This window comes from Lutra lutra, chromosome 2 (assembly GCF_902655055.1).
Source record: "Lutra lutra chromosome 2, mLutLut1.2, whole genome shotgun sequence".
In the NCBI taxonomy this organism is placed as follows: Eukaryota; Metazoa; Chordata; class Mammalia; order Carnivora; family Mustelidae; genus Lutra; species Lutra lutra.
The window spans coordinates 40,744,363-40,759,437 of NC_062279.1; the positions used below are offsets into that span (position 1 = coordinate 40,744,363).

General features: G+C 49.4%; 1 protein-coding gene across 1 annotated transcript in view; it reads left to right on the plus strand.

Moving 5' to 3' along the window:
• CSGALNACT1 (chondroitin sulfate N-acetylgalactosaminyltransferase 1) overlaps positions 1-13,346 on the plus strand; it is a 95,765-nt gene extending 82,419 nt beyond the window's left edge. Inside the window, exons 6-7 of the mRNA XM_047717257.1 lie at positions 8,798-8,879; positions 11,406-13,346. Of these exons, the coding sequence (XP_047573213.1) occupies positions 8,798-8,879; positions 11,406-11,695 (372 nt within the window). The 3' untranslated portion in view covers positions 11,696-13,346. The remainder of the gene's footprint in view (positions 1-8,797; positions 8,880-11,405) is intronic.
• The last annotated feature ends 1,729 nt before the right edge of the window (positions 13,347-15,075 follow it).

Here is a 15,075-nt window from a genome sequence, read left to right on the forward strand (position 1 = left end):
CATGACCCGAGCCGAAGGCAGAGGCTTCAATCCACTGAGCCACCCAGGCGCCCCCCTTCATAGTTTTCTTATATGGTTTTTGGAAACTAGGATTATTGCATTACGGATGCAGCACATTTTCTCTTTTTTATTACAAACGCTCCCAGGTAAGGAAGGTGACAGATGGCAAACGGAAGCCAGATGGGGGTGGCTCGCCCCAGGTCACATGGTGAGTGAATGGGGGAGTGAGGACCAGATCCAGTGCCCGTCCCTCATGCCACGTTCCCACAGATCACAGTCCCTCTGGGGCCTGGTCACCAGCAAGGTGGCTCTTAAAGGAAGGCTGGAGGGGCTTCTCTGCTAAGATCGTAGCTGCATAGGTCACGGAGAGTGGAACCACATGACCACCAAGGAGCTCTGTAGGCTGAGTGGTCTTGGTGGCAGTGGTGGTGGCAGCAGTGAGCCCATTTAGCAGAGAAGCCGTGCGGGCCACAGGAGAGAGTCTCTGGAACGCATGTAGACATGCCCTTCTGAGATGAAATTCCCCATTATTGTGTGTCACCCCCAACTCAGATGGTGACCTTTTCCGGCAGAGAGATGAGCTGAGTGTGTCTAAGGCTGCATTCCTGCTCAGGCTGAGTGCCAGGAGACCGCTGACCTTGGGCTGTCTGTTCTTTACCGCCTTGAGTGTCTCTGTTTCCTCTGGAGGCAAAGCCGTGTCTCTTCCCACAAAGTGCATCTTAGGGTAGGGAAGGGAGATCTGCAGTGTGAACGTGAAGGTGGGAAGGAACCAAGTCTCTCATGCTTCTGTGCAATGGGAGAGTAAATTGATTTTCACTGAAAACATGCATTCTTTGAAATTCTCTTGGAGGACCAATTCTGTCCTAAAGCTTCCAGAGTAGCAAAACCTGTTCTCTCTAGCCCCATCCTCCAGTAAATCTCTGGCAGGTGTTACAGTGATCTTTTCCAGAATGTTTCAGCTCGGGTTCCCTGAGGCTGGATGGGGTTTACTCCTCATCCAACCAGCATGATTTCCCTTCAGGCCCATGTTGCGCGGCACGGTAATAATATAGTTCTCTCCCCCGCTCAGTGGAATTCCAACACCAGATACGCTGAGTATCTGTTGACGTAACTCTGTGTGTATGTGTGCTGTGTATGTCACCACGGTAAGTGTTTTCCATTCCCCAAGAATCAGTTTTTATCTGCTTGAGGGTGATATCGCTTCTGTTGAGACACGAACCTTCTTGTTTCCCTTCCGTGAGTTCTGAGCTTAAAATAGGGCTTCAGGGGGGAAATGGGATACAGGATTTATTTTCTTTCAACCTATTAGAATATAAATTCCTTTGGCTTTAAATGAAGTGCTTCTTTACGTTTGACATCAAATGTGATTAATGTTTTCAACTTCAAACTTATAAAGGTCTTATTTGCTTGCAAAGAATTCTTTTCATTTCACACTTTAAAAGTTTTATCCTTGTGTTAGCATTCCTGCAGAGAAGCTGGTGCAGCTGGAAATGAGAGATGTGATACGGTTCAACCAGTTTCTCGGATCCCTAGAATTAATGGTCAAGCAGAAGCAGAACTCAGATCTCCGTGTCCATAGCTAGAGCCTCGGAATTATCCTGCAACTGGGGACCTTTACTTCCAAATAGACCTTAGAGCTTTCCTAGAGCACATATATCTGCTATGTTAGGATTCAGTGTTCATGAGGATTCAGTCCAGAGAAACACAGGGTTCTCCATCCACAAAAGGAAAGTATTGATTATGTTTGTTATTGGATGAGCCATTTCTGGAACCCTTGCTACCTGTAGAGAACTAGAATGGACATTCTGGAGGAGTCAGAGGAACCGAAACAGTTTCATATGCTGGGCAGTGACTGGAGAGGTCACTTTACTCTCTCGTTTTTGTAGACTTGCCCAAGATCCCACAACCAGCTAGTAGCAGAACTCAGGCCCAGAGCAGGATCTCCTTACCCTAGTGCACTGAAAGCAGATTGACTTTGGATCTAGATGAGGGCTGAAATATAAAGGAAATGGGCTGACAAAAATTCCAAGGGAGAACATTAAGCTACAGAAATTCATTTAATGGAGACAGAATGTGTAGGTCCTGAGAAGGTACAAGATAAAAAGAGATGGTTAGGAACAGTGAATTAGGAGAGACTTCCTAGTAAGGGTTCATTTTGTCTCAGTTGTGAAAGATCTGAGATATATAGATACTCTGGAGAGCCACCCTTGGAGTACATCCGTCTCAAGGTGGAGGAAGGACGCAGGTCCAGAAGGGAGCTATGACAAAAAGGACTCACGGATGCAAACACAAAACGAGTGCTCAAGCAGCCCCGTAAATATGACCTCCTGAGTGCCCTGTGCTGGTCACTGCTGTTTGATAACACTTTGTCTTCAGACTAAAGCTGGAAGCCACCTTCCTGGTGTGTGTGTGTGTATTTAGACTACTTGTTTCTTTACTTTTGAGTACAGGCCATTAATAATTAGAAGTATGTGAAATCATGGGATTTTATGCTAACATTTAATTTCTTGAGTTGTAAACCTGAGATAAAACTTGCTCATGCTTTAATGAAGAAACAGCTAGGAAACCAAGGAATGACTCCGACTTAAATAGTTATTGGGGCGCCTGGGTGGCTCAGGGGATTAAAGCCTCTGCCTTCAGCTCAGGTCCTGGTCTCAGGGTCATGGGATCGAGTGCTCATTGGGGAGCCTGCTTCCTTCTCTCTCTCTGCCTGCCTCTCTGCCTACTTGTGAGCTCTCTGTCAAATAAATAAATAAAATCTTTAAATAAATAAATAAATAAATAAATAAATATTAACTGTAGACATTCCACTTTCCCAGTTCAAGCCTTACTCACACTGAGGCCACCGCGGGAGCCTCCTGCCACCTCCCCCTGTAGACCCTCTCCCTCCCCTGTCATCCAAGGTCTTTTCTTCACCCTCTGCCAGAGAGACATTTGCAAAACACAGATTAATCCCATTTTAAATCATCTTTTGTGGCCCAAAGCCAGTGGTGTGCTAGTAAATGTGTAACAACCCACTCCCCGAAAGGAGGGGGAGAAAAAGCCCCGATTCATCTTGTTGGCCATTTTCCATGCCATCAGTGCCCCCACCGCAGCCTGGAGTGGGGATGGGGTGGTCCAGAGTGACGTCACTGAGCGCTGAGGCAGGCAGAGACTCACACTGTCCTGGGGAGCTGAGTGGACCCGCACAGCCTCGATGCCTTGTGGGGACTAAGTGCTCCCCACGCGGACTCTGACACTGATGACTGAGGAAAAGGCTGCAAACCGCAGCAGCAGGTGTGAGGTCCCCAGCTTGACAGATGCCCCCCTCAGCTGCTCCGCCAGGCGAGCATCCCGCCCTCCGGCTTCCTCCTCGGGGCTCTCTCCTCACCGGGAGACATCCTCAGTGCGGGAAGCCCCAGTCCACCCTGCATCATTGAAACCCAGCGACTTGGTGCTACTCTGTCCAGTGTATGAGTGGCACTCCTGTCCTCTTCGATTCTGTCCCCTGCCTCTCTCCCCTCTTCCAAGAAGTATTTCACCACCAACCTGCTCAAATGTCTGAAGTTTGCTGACTGGCACAGTCCATGCTTTTAGTCTGTTTTTATATATTTGGGAAGCAGGTGCTAGCTGAGGACTGAGACTAGTGTGAGCAGATGCCACCCGCAGGCTCGGAAGCCTGCTTGGTGCCCGCTTTATTTCGTGGGATAGCCAGGAAGGTGAAGAGGCCTTATTCTACTCACTTCTCCGAGGAAAACCTGCAGCTCAGAGGCATAAGTTGTTGCTCGGATTGCTGAGTGGAAGGGTTGGGAACTCGAGCCCTGCCCTGTGTGATGAGGATGGGGCCGAGGGTGCTGAGTGGCCTTGCTTCCAAAAGGGCATAGTCTTGGGACGCCTGGGTGGCTCAGTTGGTTGGACGACTGCCTTCGGCTCGGGTCATGGTCCTGGAGTCCCGGGATCGAGTCCCGCATCGGGCTCCCGGCTCCGCGGGGAGTCCGCTTCTCTCTCTGACCTTCTCCTCGCTCATGCTCTCTTTCACTGTCTCTCTCTCAAATAAATAAATAAATAAAATCTTTAAAAAAAAAAAAAAGGGCATAGTCTAGCTTTTGGTGTAGATTCCTAGACCAGAGAACCTGGAGAATTCCTTATCCAGTACGATACCCTTCAGAAGACACTTTATTCTTTTCAAGCAGGCACCAATAAAAAAAGACTTGTGGGGAAATGTAGGTTAATACAAATCTTGGAGGAGGTGGCCTTTGGCCCATTCTGTGAAAGCTGTGCCTCCAGAACAGTGTTATTTCTCAAGAAATGGAAATGCTCCCAGTAGTCCTGGTGTCGGTCTGGGCTCAGCCACCATTGGCTGACTTAGCTCGGACAGGCCAGGCTACGTCCACACTGTAAGGCCCATGTGTGCGCCACGCAGCCTCTCTCTGGGCCCACATAATGAGGAATGTACGGTGCAGGGGCAGGGGACTCCCAGCCCAGCCCCTGAAGCTCAGGGTGCCGGCTGCTCACAGGCAGGACGGGCTGTGTAATCGGCGTGGCCCAGTGCACAGTGAAAGTGCAGGGCCCTGGCTCAGGACTTAGCAAGAATTTCAAGAGCACGAAAGCAGGCAGGATGCCCTCTGAGCACGGGGCCTGGGGGCTGCACGAGGTGTGTACCGCGGGTGCTGCGTGTGAATGCGAGCCTGGGCAAACACGGCCTCGGTGCTTCGGAGGCTCTCTTTGATTTAGAGGAAATACTCGGCCTGAGTATTTGTTATTTATTTTATTTCAGGGCCCAGATTGCTTTGCGGGCAGTTGTCCAAGTCAGCACCATTAAACCAACAGGCGCGGACGGCCTCCCAGCTCCCCACGCAGCTGCGGGACGCCGCCTTCCCACATCTCTGGGGAGAGACACCGATTTGTGCTTTGTGCTCTGGTCCCCATAGAAAATAATCACCCCCGTCACGTGAATTGCTCACAGAGCTGCGGGTCTGGAAGCTTCCTGTGGGAGAGCGGGCTTGACAACTGTCCTTTGTGGTGTGTTCCTGCCCTGCAGTGCTCTGCTGAGATCTAAGGCAGGGGAGAAAGGGGGCTGCAGGGAGTTGGGAGGAAGCCAGCCCTCGAGAGAGATTTTTTTAAGTGAGGATAGCACTTGAAAACCGATAGGCGAAATTCAGGACGGATGTTTTTCTTTTAATATACAATCTTTATCGGAGGGTTTCTTCCTCCTCTGCTGTAGTAAACATCATTGGTGTCTGTCTTTTCAAAGTTCGAACCGATCAGGGGAGCTTCTTGTGCCTGGGGTCGAGGCTCTAAGCAGGAGAGCCGTCTGCTCAGAGCCCAGGAAGGTGAAAATGTTTTAGTCTGTTCCTCCAAAGCCCCACAGTTCTTTTCCCACTGGAATTCCTAGGCCTTTGCTGACCCACTAAAGAATTCTCTGCTGGAGCCCTGTCTGTTTCCACTGGCATGGAGCCCTCTCTGCCCTTGGAGGGCTCCTCATTCTCTGTTGGAGGAGCATTTATGGAGCACCTCTGTATGCTGGACCTTGATCTGGGGGCTGTGAAGGAGTCCAGGCCCCTGGGCTGACCTTCACCAGCGGTGGTAGGAAAGACAGAAAAGAGAGGAACAAATGCCTCAGCAGGACAGTTTCAGAGAGCTGTGAGTGTTACAGAGAGAAGGAACCAGAGTGACGTGCTGGTGACAGAGGTGGGGGTGTGTGCTGACACTGGCTGGGAGGGTCAGGATGACTGCTCTAGGCAAGTGACATGGGAGCAGAGCCCAGTGGTGAGCAGGGAAAAGGTGACCCTGGCCAGGGGTCTGCAAGTGTCCGGCATCGGGGACCTGGGAGCCTGGTGTGTTCGAGGGGTGGACTAGGAGGAGATTCTGCACGAGGGGGTGAGGTGGACGAGGCAGGTAGGGGTCGAGTCACGTAGGACCCTCGCAGGCTAGAGGTTTTCTCTGGGTTTTATTCTAATTGTATTAGTGAAAATGCAATTAAAGCACCTCAGGGTTTTAAATTGGAGCGTGTGCTGTGATCCGATACATATTTGAGAGGACTCACTCCCAGCAAGGCCAAGGGCACGGTGCCAGGGACTCAGCACAGCTGTGTGTCATAGAGCCTGTCAGAAGCAAACCCCCTCTTGCCCTGATGTCCTAGGCCATGGGTAGGATGCGAGCCAACCCGTGTCCCCCAAGGGCTCAGTTTCAAGGAGCATTTCAGATAGTGGCTTTTTCTTTCTTTCTTTCTTTCTTTTTTTAAAAAATATTTTATTTATTTATTTGACAGAGATCACAAGTAGGCAGAGAGGCAGGCAGAGAGAGAGGAGGAAGGAGGCTCCCCGCTGAGCAGAGAGCCCGATGTGGGACTTGATCCCAGGACCCTGGGATCATGACCCGAGCTGAAGGCAGAGGCTTTAACCCACTGAGCCACCCAGGCACCCCAAGATAGTGGCTTTTTCTGGCTTGCCAACTTTAAAGCCAACGTTAATAAGTGTTTACAGAGTGCGTTCCCCAGCTCGTAAATCAGTTTGTGTCTGTCGCATGGTCCGCAGGCGTGAGGGTCCCTCTCAACCTTGTTCAGCCTTGCCGGGCACCGCATGCACAGCCCATGTCTGGGGTGACTACCTCTTGAAATCCTTCTTGTCTTTCCTCCCAAGCCCTGGCCCATTGTTCTTCCTGTTTGGGGCATTCCTGCTTGGAGTCCAGGTACACCTCAGCCAAATGCTTGATGTTTGGTTACTGGCCCTTGTCTTTGATTCCATTTTTATCCAGAAGCTTAGAGGACTTGTCTGTTTGCGTCCTTGCCAGCAGAAAGGATATTAAGCCATTAGCTGCACCAGAAACCGTGTACCTGGTATGAAACAGAAACTGTTTTTTAAAAAATGACTCAGTGGAGATTTCCCCAAACTTTCCTTCCCTGCAAAATCTTTCCAGTTGATACTAATGAAATTGCCTTGTCACTTGGGAGATATTGTATAACGGGCCTTTGTTCCAGTTGGAGCACATCTGCGGGGACCACACCGACTGACAAAACCTCTCTCGGTCCTTACTTCCCCCCGGCAGCCCTGATGTGTGTGTGTTCCCTCAGCCCAGGCCATGTCTATGCAGAGGCTGTAGCAGAGATAAGATGGTTTCATGGATCACAGAGCCAAAGAATTTTTGAGTTCACAGTCCTTCCACGAGCCATATATGGAATATAATTGAGGCTTTGGTGAACATAACTTGGAACTTCGGGAAGGTGGAAGGGCAGTGAAGATAGATGTTTGGATGGTGGAGCTGGAAGAGACCTTAGTGGAGATTTAGCTCAACCTCCTATTTTATTTTATTTCATTTTAAAAGATTTTATTTATTTGAGAGAAATAGCTAGAGAGCACAAGCGGGGGGGAGGGGCAGAGGGAGAGGGAGCAGCAGACTCCCCACTAAGCCTGGAGCCTGATGTGGGACTCGATTCCAGGACTTTGGGATCATGACCTGAGCGGAAGGCAGACGCTTAACCAACTGAGCCACCCAGGTGCCCCTTATTTATTTATTTTATTTTGGGGGTGGTGCAGAAGGAGGGAGAGAATCTTAGGCAGGCTCCATGCCCAGCACGGAGCCCCATGTGGGGCTTAATCCCAGGACCCTGAGATCATGACCTGAGGTAAAATCAGGAGTTGGATGCTTAACAGACTGAGCCATCCAGGCACCCCTCAACCTCCTCATTTATAGGAAAGGAAATAGAGGCTCAAAGAAGTGAGGGACCTGCCTGAGGCAGAGAAGCTAGCCAGTGGTCAAGCTGGAAGGAGACACTGGGTCTCCTCCCCTGCTATACACTGTCTCTGCTGAGCAGCTAAGGGAGCCAGATCTGGGGCGGGCAGAAGATGCAGAAATCCCAGGGGAGGGGGACCTGGTTCGGCCTGGCCTCTCTTTCCCTTCCCCAGGAGGGGACTTTCTCCCCTAAGCACCTATGTTAACCTCAAGAATGAAAAAGAACTATTAAGCTCTCAAGCCCTGGAATTACCTCAGCCAAAAATTTAAACCAACATTTTAAAAAGTCTTGCTGCTTTAGCAAATACACTGGAAATTTCCTTGCAGAGTGAGAGATTGAGTGGGACCTGGTCCTGCTCTTTAGAGACAGTCACTGCTTGGATGGCCTCTCGGCAGTCCTGCTGCTTGGCACTGCCACAGTTGTTTTGGGAGCAGTTTGGTTTTCAAATAGTTTAAAGATGAATGGACAGAGTCTCTCTTCAGAACCTGGACTCTTGGTGCCCTTTACCTCGGCAAGGGAGAGTTAGCAGAGCTGAAGCAACCCAGCGCCTTCTCGGGTTTTCTTTTTATTCCCTAGGGAGTCCTGTGTGTGCCCTGTGCCAGAGCAGCTGAATTCCGAGTTGTTCTCTCTCCCTTTTCTCCACTTCCAGAGCCCTTTGCTGGCTCCCTGCCCGGCCCTGTGTGAGGGGCCGAGGCCTCCAGTTCTCTCTGGCACTGGTGTCGGGCCAGACACGTAGGTGGCTTTTCCATGGCACTGCTCAAAAACTGGCTCTCCTGGTTTGTTTTTGAGAGAGAGAGAGAGAGAGAGAGTGAGTGTGTGTGTGTGTGTTTTCATGCCTACACCCTAGAAACATTCCAGCCAGTGGTGCCAAAAATCACAAGGCCCATTTGGGAACCCGTGAGTTCAGTGTATCCCTAACCATCCGCAGGGACTCAGATCCATCTGCATTTCCCACAGGAGGTTGTGGGGCGTCTTCTCTTCGGTGGGCTGGGCTCCCTGTTGAGCTGTGCTTACACTAGTGTGGGACTGCTCTTTACCTCTCTCCACTCCATCCTCCCCTCTCAAATGACAGTGCTCTCCCTGCAGGTCATAAAGAAGGAGACTGGATTTTGGAGAGACTTTGGATTTGGGATGACCTGTCAGTACCGGTCAGACTTCATCAATATAGGTAAGAGGCACCGACTGGCGGCAAGTCTGGCCTCTGCTGCCACCCAGAGGCCACGAGCAGCCCAGGTGGGATTGGGGTAGCTCCCCAGGAGTCTGAGGGCAGAGGTAGTGCCATTGCTTAAGAAGAGGCCCTTCCGAGGTGAACCATGAGAGACTATGGACTCTGAAAAACGATCTGAGAATTTTGAAGGGGTGGGGGGGTGGGAGGTTGGGGGCACCAGGTGGTGGGTATTGTAGAGGGCACGGATTGCATGGAGCACTGGGTGTGGTGCAAAAATAATGAATACTGTTATGCTGAAAAAATAAAAAATTAATTTAAAAAAAAATGAAAAAAAAAAAAAAAAGAAGAGGCCCTTCCTCCTGTCAGGGCCTTGGAGGCTGGACCAGGATGAGGCTTGGGTGTGTGTCGACACACAAGCCCCTCTGATCTCCACTAGACCCTCTCGGTTACCCCAAATGTGGCACACAGTCTGAGGAAAAAGGCCGTTGTCGCAGAAAGGTGGCTTCAAAGCAAGTCTCCCCACCCTCCCCGCCCCCCAACCCCCGATGCCTCCTTCCCACCTGGTTCTGGCTCTGGTCCCTCTCAAGCAGAACATTCTGGGCCTCCACGGTAGTAGTGGGATCTACTGAAAAAAAAAAAAATAAGGACAACACAGGGAACTTGGGAAAATCACATACCGAAAAGGGTTCAAATTTCTCTCTGCTGAACCTTCGAAAATTCTAGGTACTACTTCAAGCTCCAAATGAGTGTATAGTCCCTGTCAGCGCGCGCGCGCGCACACACACGTTCCCAGAGCACTGAGAGGAAAGGCCCTTAGATTGCAGTTGAAAAGGGCAAAGGGACCACACAGCAAGTGAGGGACGTAGGATGAGAACAGAGCGTTTCCTGTCCCCCTTGGAAATACTACCCCACTTCCCACAGCGGTACCTACTCATGTGCCCTGAAACGGAACAAAATTATGGATCATACGTGACTAGGATATGAATGAATAAGACAGAAATTTTGATCTTGTGCTCAGGGGGTCAGAGTGGACCCTGGCTTGGGGTCAGGGTAGCCCTGCCTTCACAGCGCATGGAGATTTCCATCCCCACCCCCCACCCCCATATTCCCTTTCTAAAGCAGGTTTCCATTTTGAGAAACTCTGTGTTTCCTTGTTCTTTGTACAGGGAAAGATTATTTTGTGATGATGTATGTTTATCAAATTTGAATTTATAATAAATTGGATTTTCCTAAAGATGGGGCACAGCTGCCATTGAAACGTGGGAACTGTAGGCTGGTGAGGACGCTCTTCCTCCGTGAGCCACTGATGTGACCTCAGAATCTCTGGGTCACATCTGGACCCCGGTCTTTCTTTGCCATCTTGTATTTATTTGCAAGCATCTTACTTTTGCACCTTCTATTTAATAAGTTGTGATGATGTCGATGATAATAAATCAGTTACAGCTAAGCAAGCACTGCCCCTCACATGACTATGTCATTTGGTTATGACATCCAGTTCATTTCAGGATAAAGGAACCACAACTCAAGAGAGGTGAAGTGGCCAACCCCAGGCTTAAATTCCAGACCCCTGAGTCGGTATCACACCTGCCCACCATGGGGGGAACACAGATCACTTGCATACAGAGCCCAGCTGTGGGCAGGCTGCAGGTTTCCCCCATGGATGACCCCTCCAGGCCCAGTGATGGCCTTGATCAGAACATCGCAGCTTGGGGGCTGCATGGTGGCTCTGATGAAAGGTGATGAGGATGACGTCACTGTTTCTCATAGGAGTTAAATAAATCTCCTAGGTGAGAGAGGAACAGTGATAAAAAGGGTAAAGTCTTCTCTGGTTCTCTCTGGTTCGTGGTGGGCTTCAGGTTAAGAAAAGACATGGGGCATCTCTGTTTACAAAGATGAGCGTGGAGGGGACCATTACTCACTTTGATAGAGTCCACTCTGAAGCAAGGCCAGATTTTCAGAGTAGAAGCTCTGCACAGCGAGGCCAGTCCCTTAAACATGACTCACATCACTGGCCTGGGGTGGACAGAGCTTTTGGGACCATTTCGGTCCATGAGAGGCAGAGTGTTTTGTGGAACATCATTTTGTTCACTTAGATCCTGCTACCCTTTCAGGGGGGGAGCCCCTGCTTCCCTGTCTGAATGACAGGAGGCCACATGCAAACAGAAACCAGAATTTTCATCGGAAGGTTTCAAGTAGAAAAGGCAGGCGGCTGCCGTTCCTCATGGGGCGGCTCAGGGGTCTCGTTCTAGAAAGCAGGCAGGTGCTGGGAATGAATGCCCTTTGCAGTGTTGAGAGCTTCGGGAGCTGGTGCTCGCGGCCGCCACTGCCCCGAAGTCCTGCGTTCAGGATTTCTGAATCCTCTCTCCCCGACGGCCCCGCTCCACATTCGGAGGGGCAGGCACCAAGATGTCTGCCCTAAATGATGCTTCTCTCCACGCGAAGTGCAGGCTGGTGCAGAGGAGGGCGGCGAATCTAGATGGGGAGGGGCTGTGCGGCTGGCTTCAGCGCTGTGCTCTCTCCCGACAGGCGGCTTCGATTTGGACATCAAGGGCTGGGGCGGAGAGGACGTGCACCTTTACCGCAAGTACCTCCACAGCAACCTCATCGTGGTGCGGACGCCAGTGCGCGGGCTCTTCCACCTGTGGCACGAGAAGCACTGTGCGGACGAGCTGACCCCCGAGCAGTACAAGATGTGCATGCAGTCCAAGGCCATGAACGAGGCGTCCCACGGGCAGCTGGGCATGCTGGTGTTCAGGCACGAGATCGAGGCTCACCTTCGCAAGCAGAAACAGAAGACGAGCAGCAAAAAAACATGAACTCCCAGGCCTAGACCTGGGGAGATGCTTTCGTTTTTCCCTTTCATGATTACCAAACACGGGGCTGTGACAAGGAAGAGGTTTCCCTAAAGGTGAAAAAAAAAAAAGAAAAAAGAATTTGACTGATTAGTAAAACAGAGGAGGGGAGAGAGCGTCTGATTTCTCTCTGCTTATTTGGCTGGACTTAACAGGAATTAAAATCTCCCACTTTGCCTGCAAAAGTGGCCCAAAAGCATCCCCGTTCCGGTGTCAGACAAAGCCAGAATGATTGTGAGGTTATGAGCCCAAAGGCGTGTAGATTTTGATTGTGTTCACAACAGTGAGAGCTGTTGTCTTTTGTGCTCATTGAAATAGTTACGAATTAAGACCAGTTTTATAAAAAAAATGTTCTCTGGAACGAGAGGCAAGCACGTGTCTCCCCATAGAATTGAGGACAGGGGTAGGGCTCTAGGGCCCGGGAGTGCTGGTGAGATTCAGAGATACACTCATGGCTGTCCTTGTGAGTGTATTAAGCAAAACCAAATGGACTCAAAAAGAAGAAAAAAAGAAACTATTGCATCATTTCCAAGATTAACCAAAAATAATCTGCTCATCCTTTTTATTATAGTTTTAACCATCCCCATTTCTTAATTTTATTTAAAAAATGCACTTTTTTTTGGCTTATGAGTTATATTCTGCTTATTTAATTAGCAATTTTCAAGCCTTACTAAGAGAGCACAAGTTAGCATACATTTTTATATCTTTTAAGAAGATACTCATAGGTGTATTATGAGAACTTCTAGTTCAGATCGAGCCCCAGATCCAAGGACACGCCGAATGCTGATCCCGTCAGACACTGAATGTCAGACCTCAGTCGTGTGGAAGTCACGGTGTGGGTACATTGAGACAGAGATACGTTATCCGAAGACTGTTTCCCAAGAGGAGCAGCTGAACACTGGAGGGAAAGAAAGATATACTTCTTCCCTTAACAGAAAAAGAAACTCATTCAGACTGGTAATATCTTGATTTATTCAAAAGTCAGAAAACACATTTTCTCCTCAGGAGAACTGGGGACCACTTTCTTACCTGTTTAAATAAACCAAAGTATACTGTGTGAGCCAAACTATCTTTTTTCAAAGCAGGGTGCTCTTCCTGGAGGCTGGCTTTTATGAAAAGAAGTGCAGAAAAACGTATTTTGTGAAAGATCACTCCATCTGCCAGAGTCAAGTGGAATGGAAGATTTTGCTACAAGTTCACCCACCCCAGTCTAGGGGAAAGTAACTATTTTTTAAATGAAACAGTTCTACTTAGTTGCCAAGATGCTTCTGAAAATGGCATTTTATTACAGTTTCCAACTATTAAAAAAATATAGTTAATAACATTGAGTGGTTTCTATGTTCATGTGGAAATTATTTATTTATTAGCCAGCACCAGATGCATGAGCTAATTATCTGTGATTCCTTGCCTTCTGTTTGCCCACAGTCAACTCATTGTTTAAAAGCTTCAAGAACATTCAAGCTGTTGGTGTGTAAAAAAAAAAAAAAAAAAAAAAAAAAAAAAAAAAAATGCATTGTATTGATTTGCACTGATAGTTCATAAAATTTAATTAAAACACAGGACATGAATGGAAGGTGGCATTGGACAGCTAATAAAATATGATTTGTGGATATGATTCCTTCTTGGAGCAAGAATGCCATGGCTTTAGTTTGGGGGAAACTTTTTTTAATGTGCAGAGACCAGGGTTTCTGCTACATACCTTTTGGGCTAGATCATTCTTCGTTGGGGATGGGGGCTGTCCTGTGCACTGTAGGATATTTAGGGACACCTTTGGCCTTCACTCACTGGGACCAGAGTGTCTGCTACAGACATTTTGGGCTAGAACATTCTTTGTTGTTGGGTGTGGGGGGCGAGGTAGGCTGTCCTGTGCACTGTAGGATGTTTAACGACACCTTTGGCTTTCACCCACTGGATCCCAGGAGCATCTCTCACCTCGGTTGACAAGCGAAATGTCTCCAGTCATTGCCAAATGTCCCCTGGAGGGAGGGTACTAAACCACCCCCCTGCTGAGGACCACTGGTCTACAAGGACAGAACCAGGAGGAAAAACCTGGCTCTTAATATATTTTGCTTGTCTATTCTGGTAAGAAGAAATTGAGAAATGATTTTTTTTTAAGATTTTATTTATTTATTTATTTATTTATTTTTAAAGATTTTATTTATTTATTTGACAGAGAGAAATCACAAGTAAGCAGAGAGGCAGGCAGAGAGAGAGGAGGAAGCAGGCTCCCCGCTGAGCAGAAAGCCCGATGTGGGGCTCGAACCCAGGACCTGGGATCATGACCTGAGCCAAAGGCAGCGGCTTAACCCACTGAGCCACCCAGGCGCCCCTAGATTTTATTTATTTATTTGACACAGAGAGAGATCACAAGTAGACAGAGAGGCAGGCAGAGAGAAAGAGGAAGGGAAGCAGGCTCCCCGCTGAGCAGAGAGCCCCGATGCGGGGCTCGATCCCAGGACCCTGGGACCAGAGCCTGAGCCGAAGGCAGAGGCCTTAACCCACTGAGCCACCCAGGCGCCCCTGAGAAATGATTTCTAACTGGGTCTCATATTTTCCCAGGCAGTGGCGGTACTAGACATTTGGGACCCGTGCGGCCTCTCTTGCCAGCGGTTCTGATGGCTGTGAGGCTCTGACCGTGCCCTCCTGCCCGTCTTCTCCTGGGTAGGAGGATGCACCTGCAGTGAGGCTGGCAACAGGGAGCAAGTATTGTGACCATAGAGATAGGCAGGTCTAAGCGTCCTACAGACTGTAGGGTCCCCGCTGTACCCTGTGGGCTAACCAGCCATCTGCGCGTGTTTCAGCAGCAAATCCCAGATGCCTGAGGCCGTGACGAAGACGGGAGTTTGAGCAGTTGGTGAAGAGCTGCTGTGGGTAGCTGAAGAGGAACAGAAACAGCATCAAGTTAAACTATCTCTCTTTTTGGAACTTAGGTAAAGCAGTTTTATCAAAAAGGAGGAGACCTCTTCAAGCGCACATAAGAGGGGACTCTGTCTTCGTTTGGGGTGCTGGGTGGCTTAAATAGCGAGGGGATGATTCAGGTCAGGAAGGCTGAGGATTCCAGGATCAAGGCGTGGGCAGATGCAGTGTCTGGTGAGGACCCATCTGCTGGTATCGTCACGGGGTGGAGACCAGGCAGGGGCTGGCGCTCTTCCTGTCTCACAAGGACGCTAATCTCGTCATGGAGGCTCCCCACCTCAGAGCCTAATTACCTCCCAAAGGCCTTACTTCCAGACACCACCGCGGGAGGGTTTCAACATGGGAATTTTGTGGGGACACAAACATTCAGTCCGAAGCGGGACCTATCCTATCCTATACACAGAAGAAGGGTTGGTAAAGGCCCCACC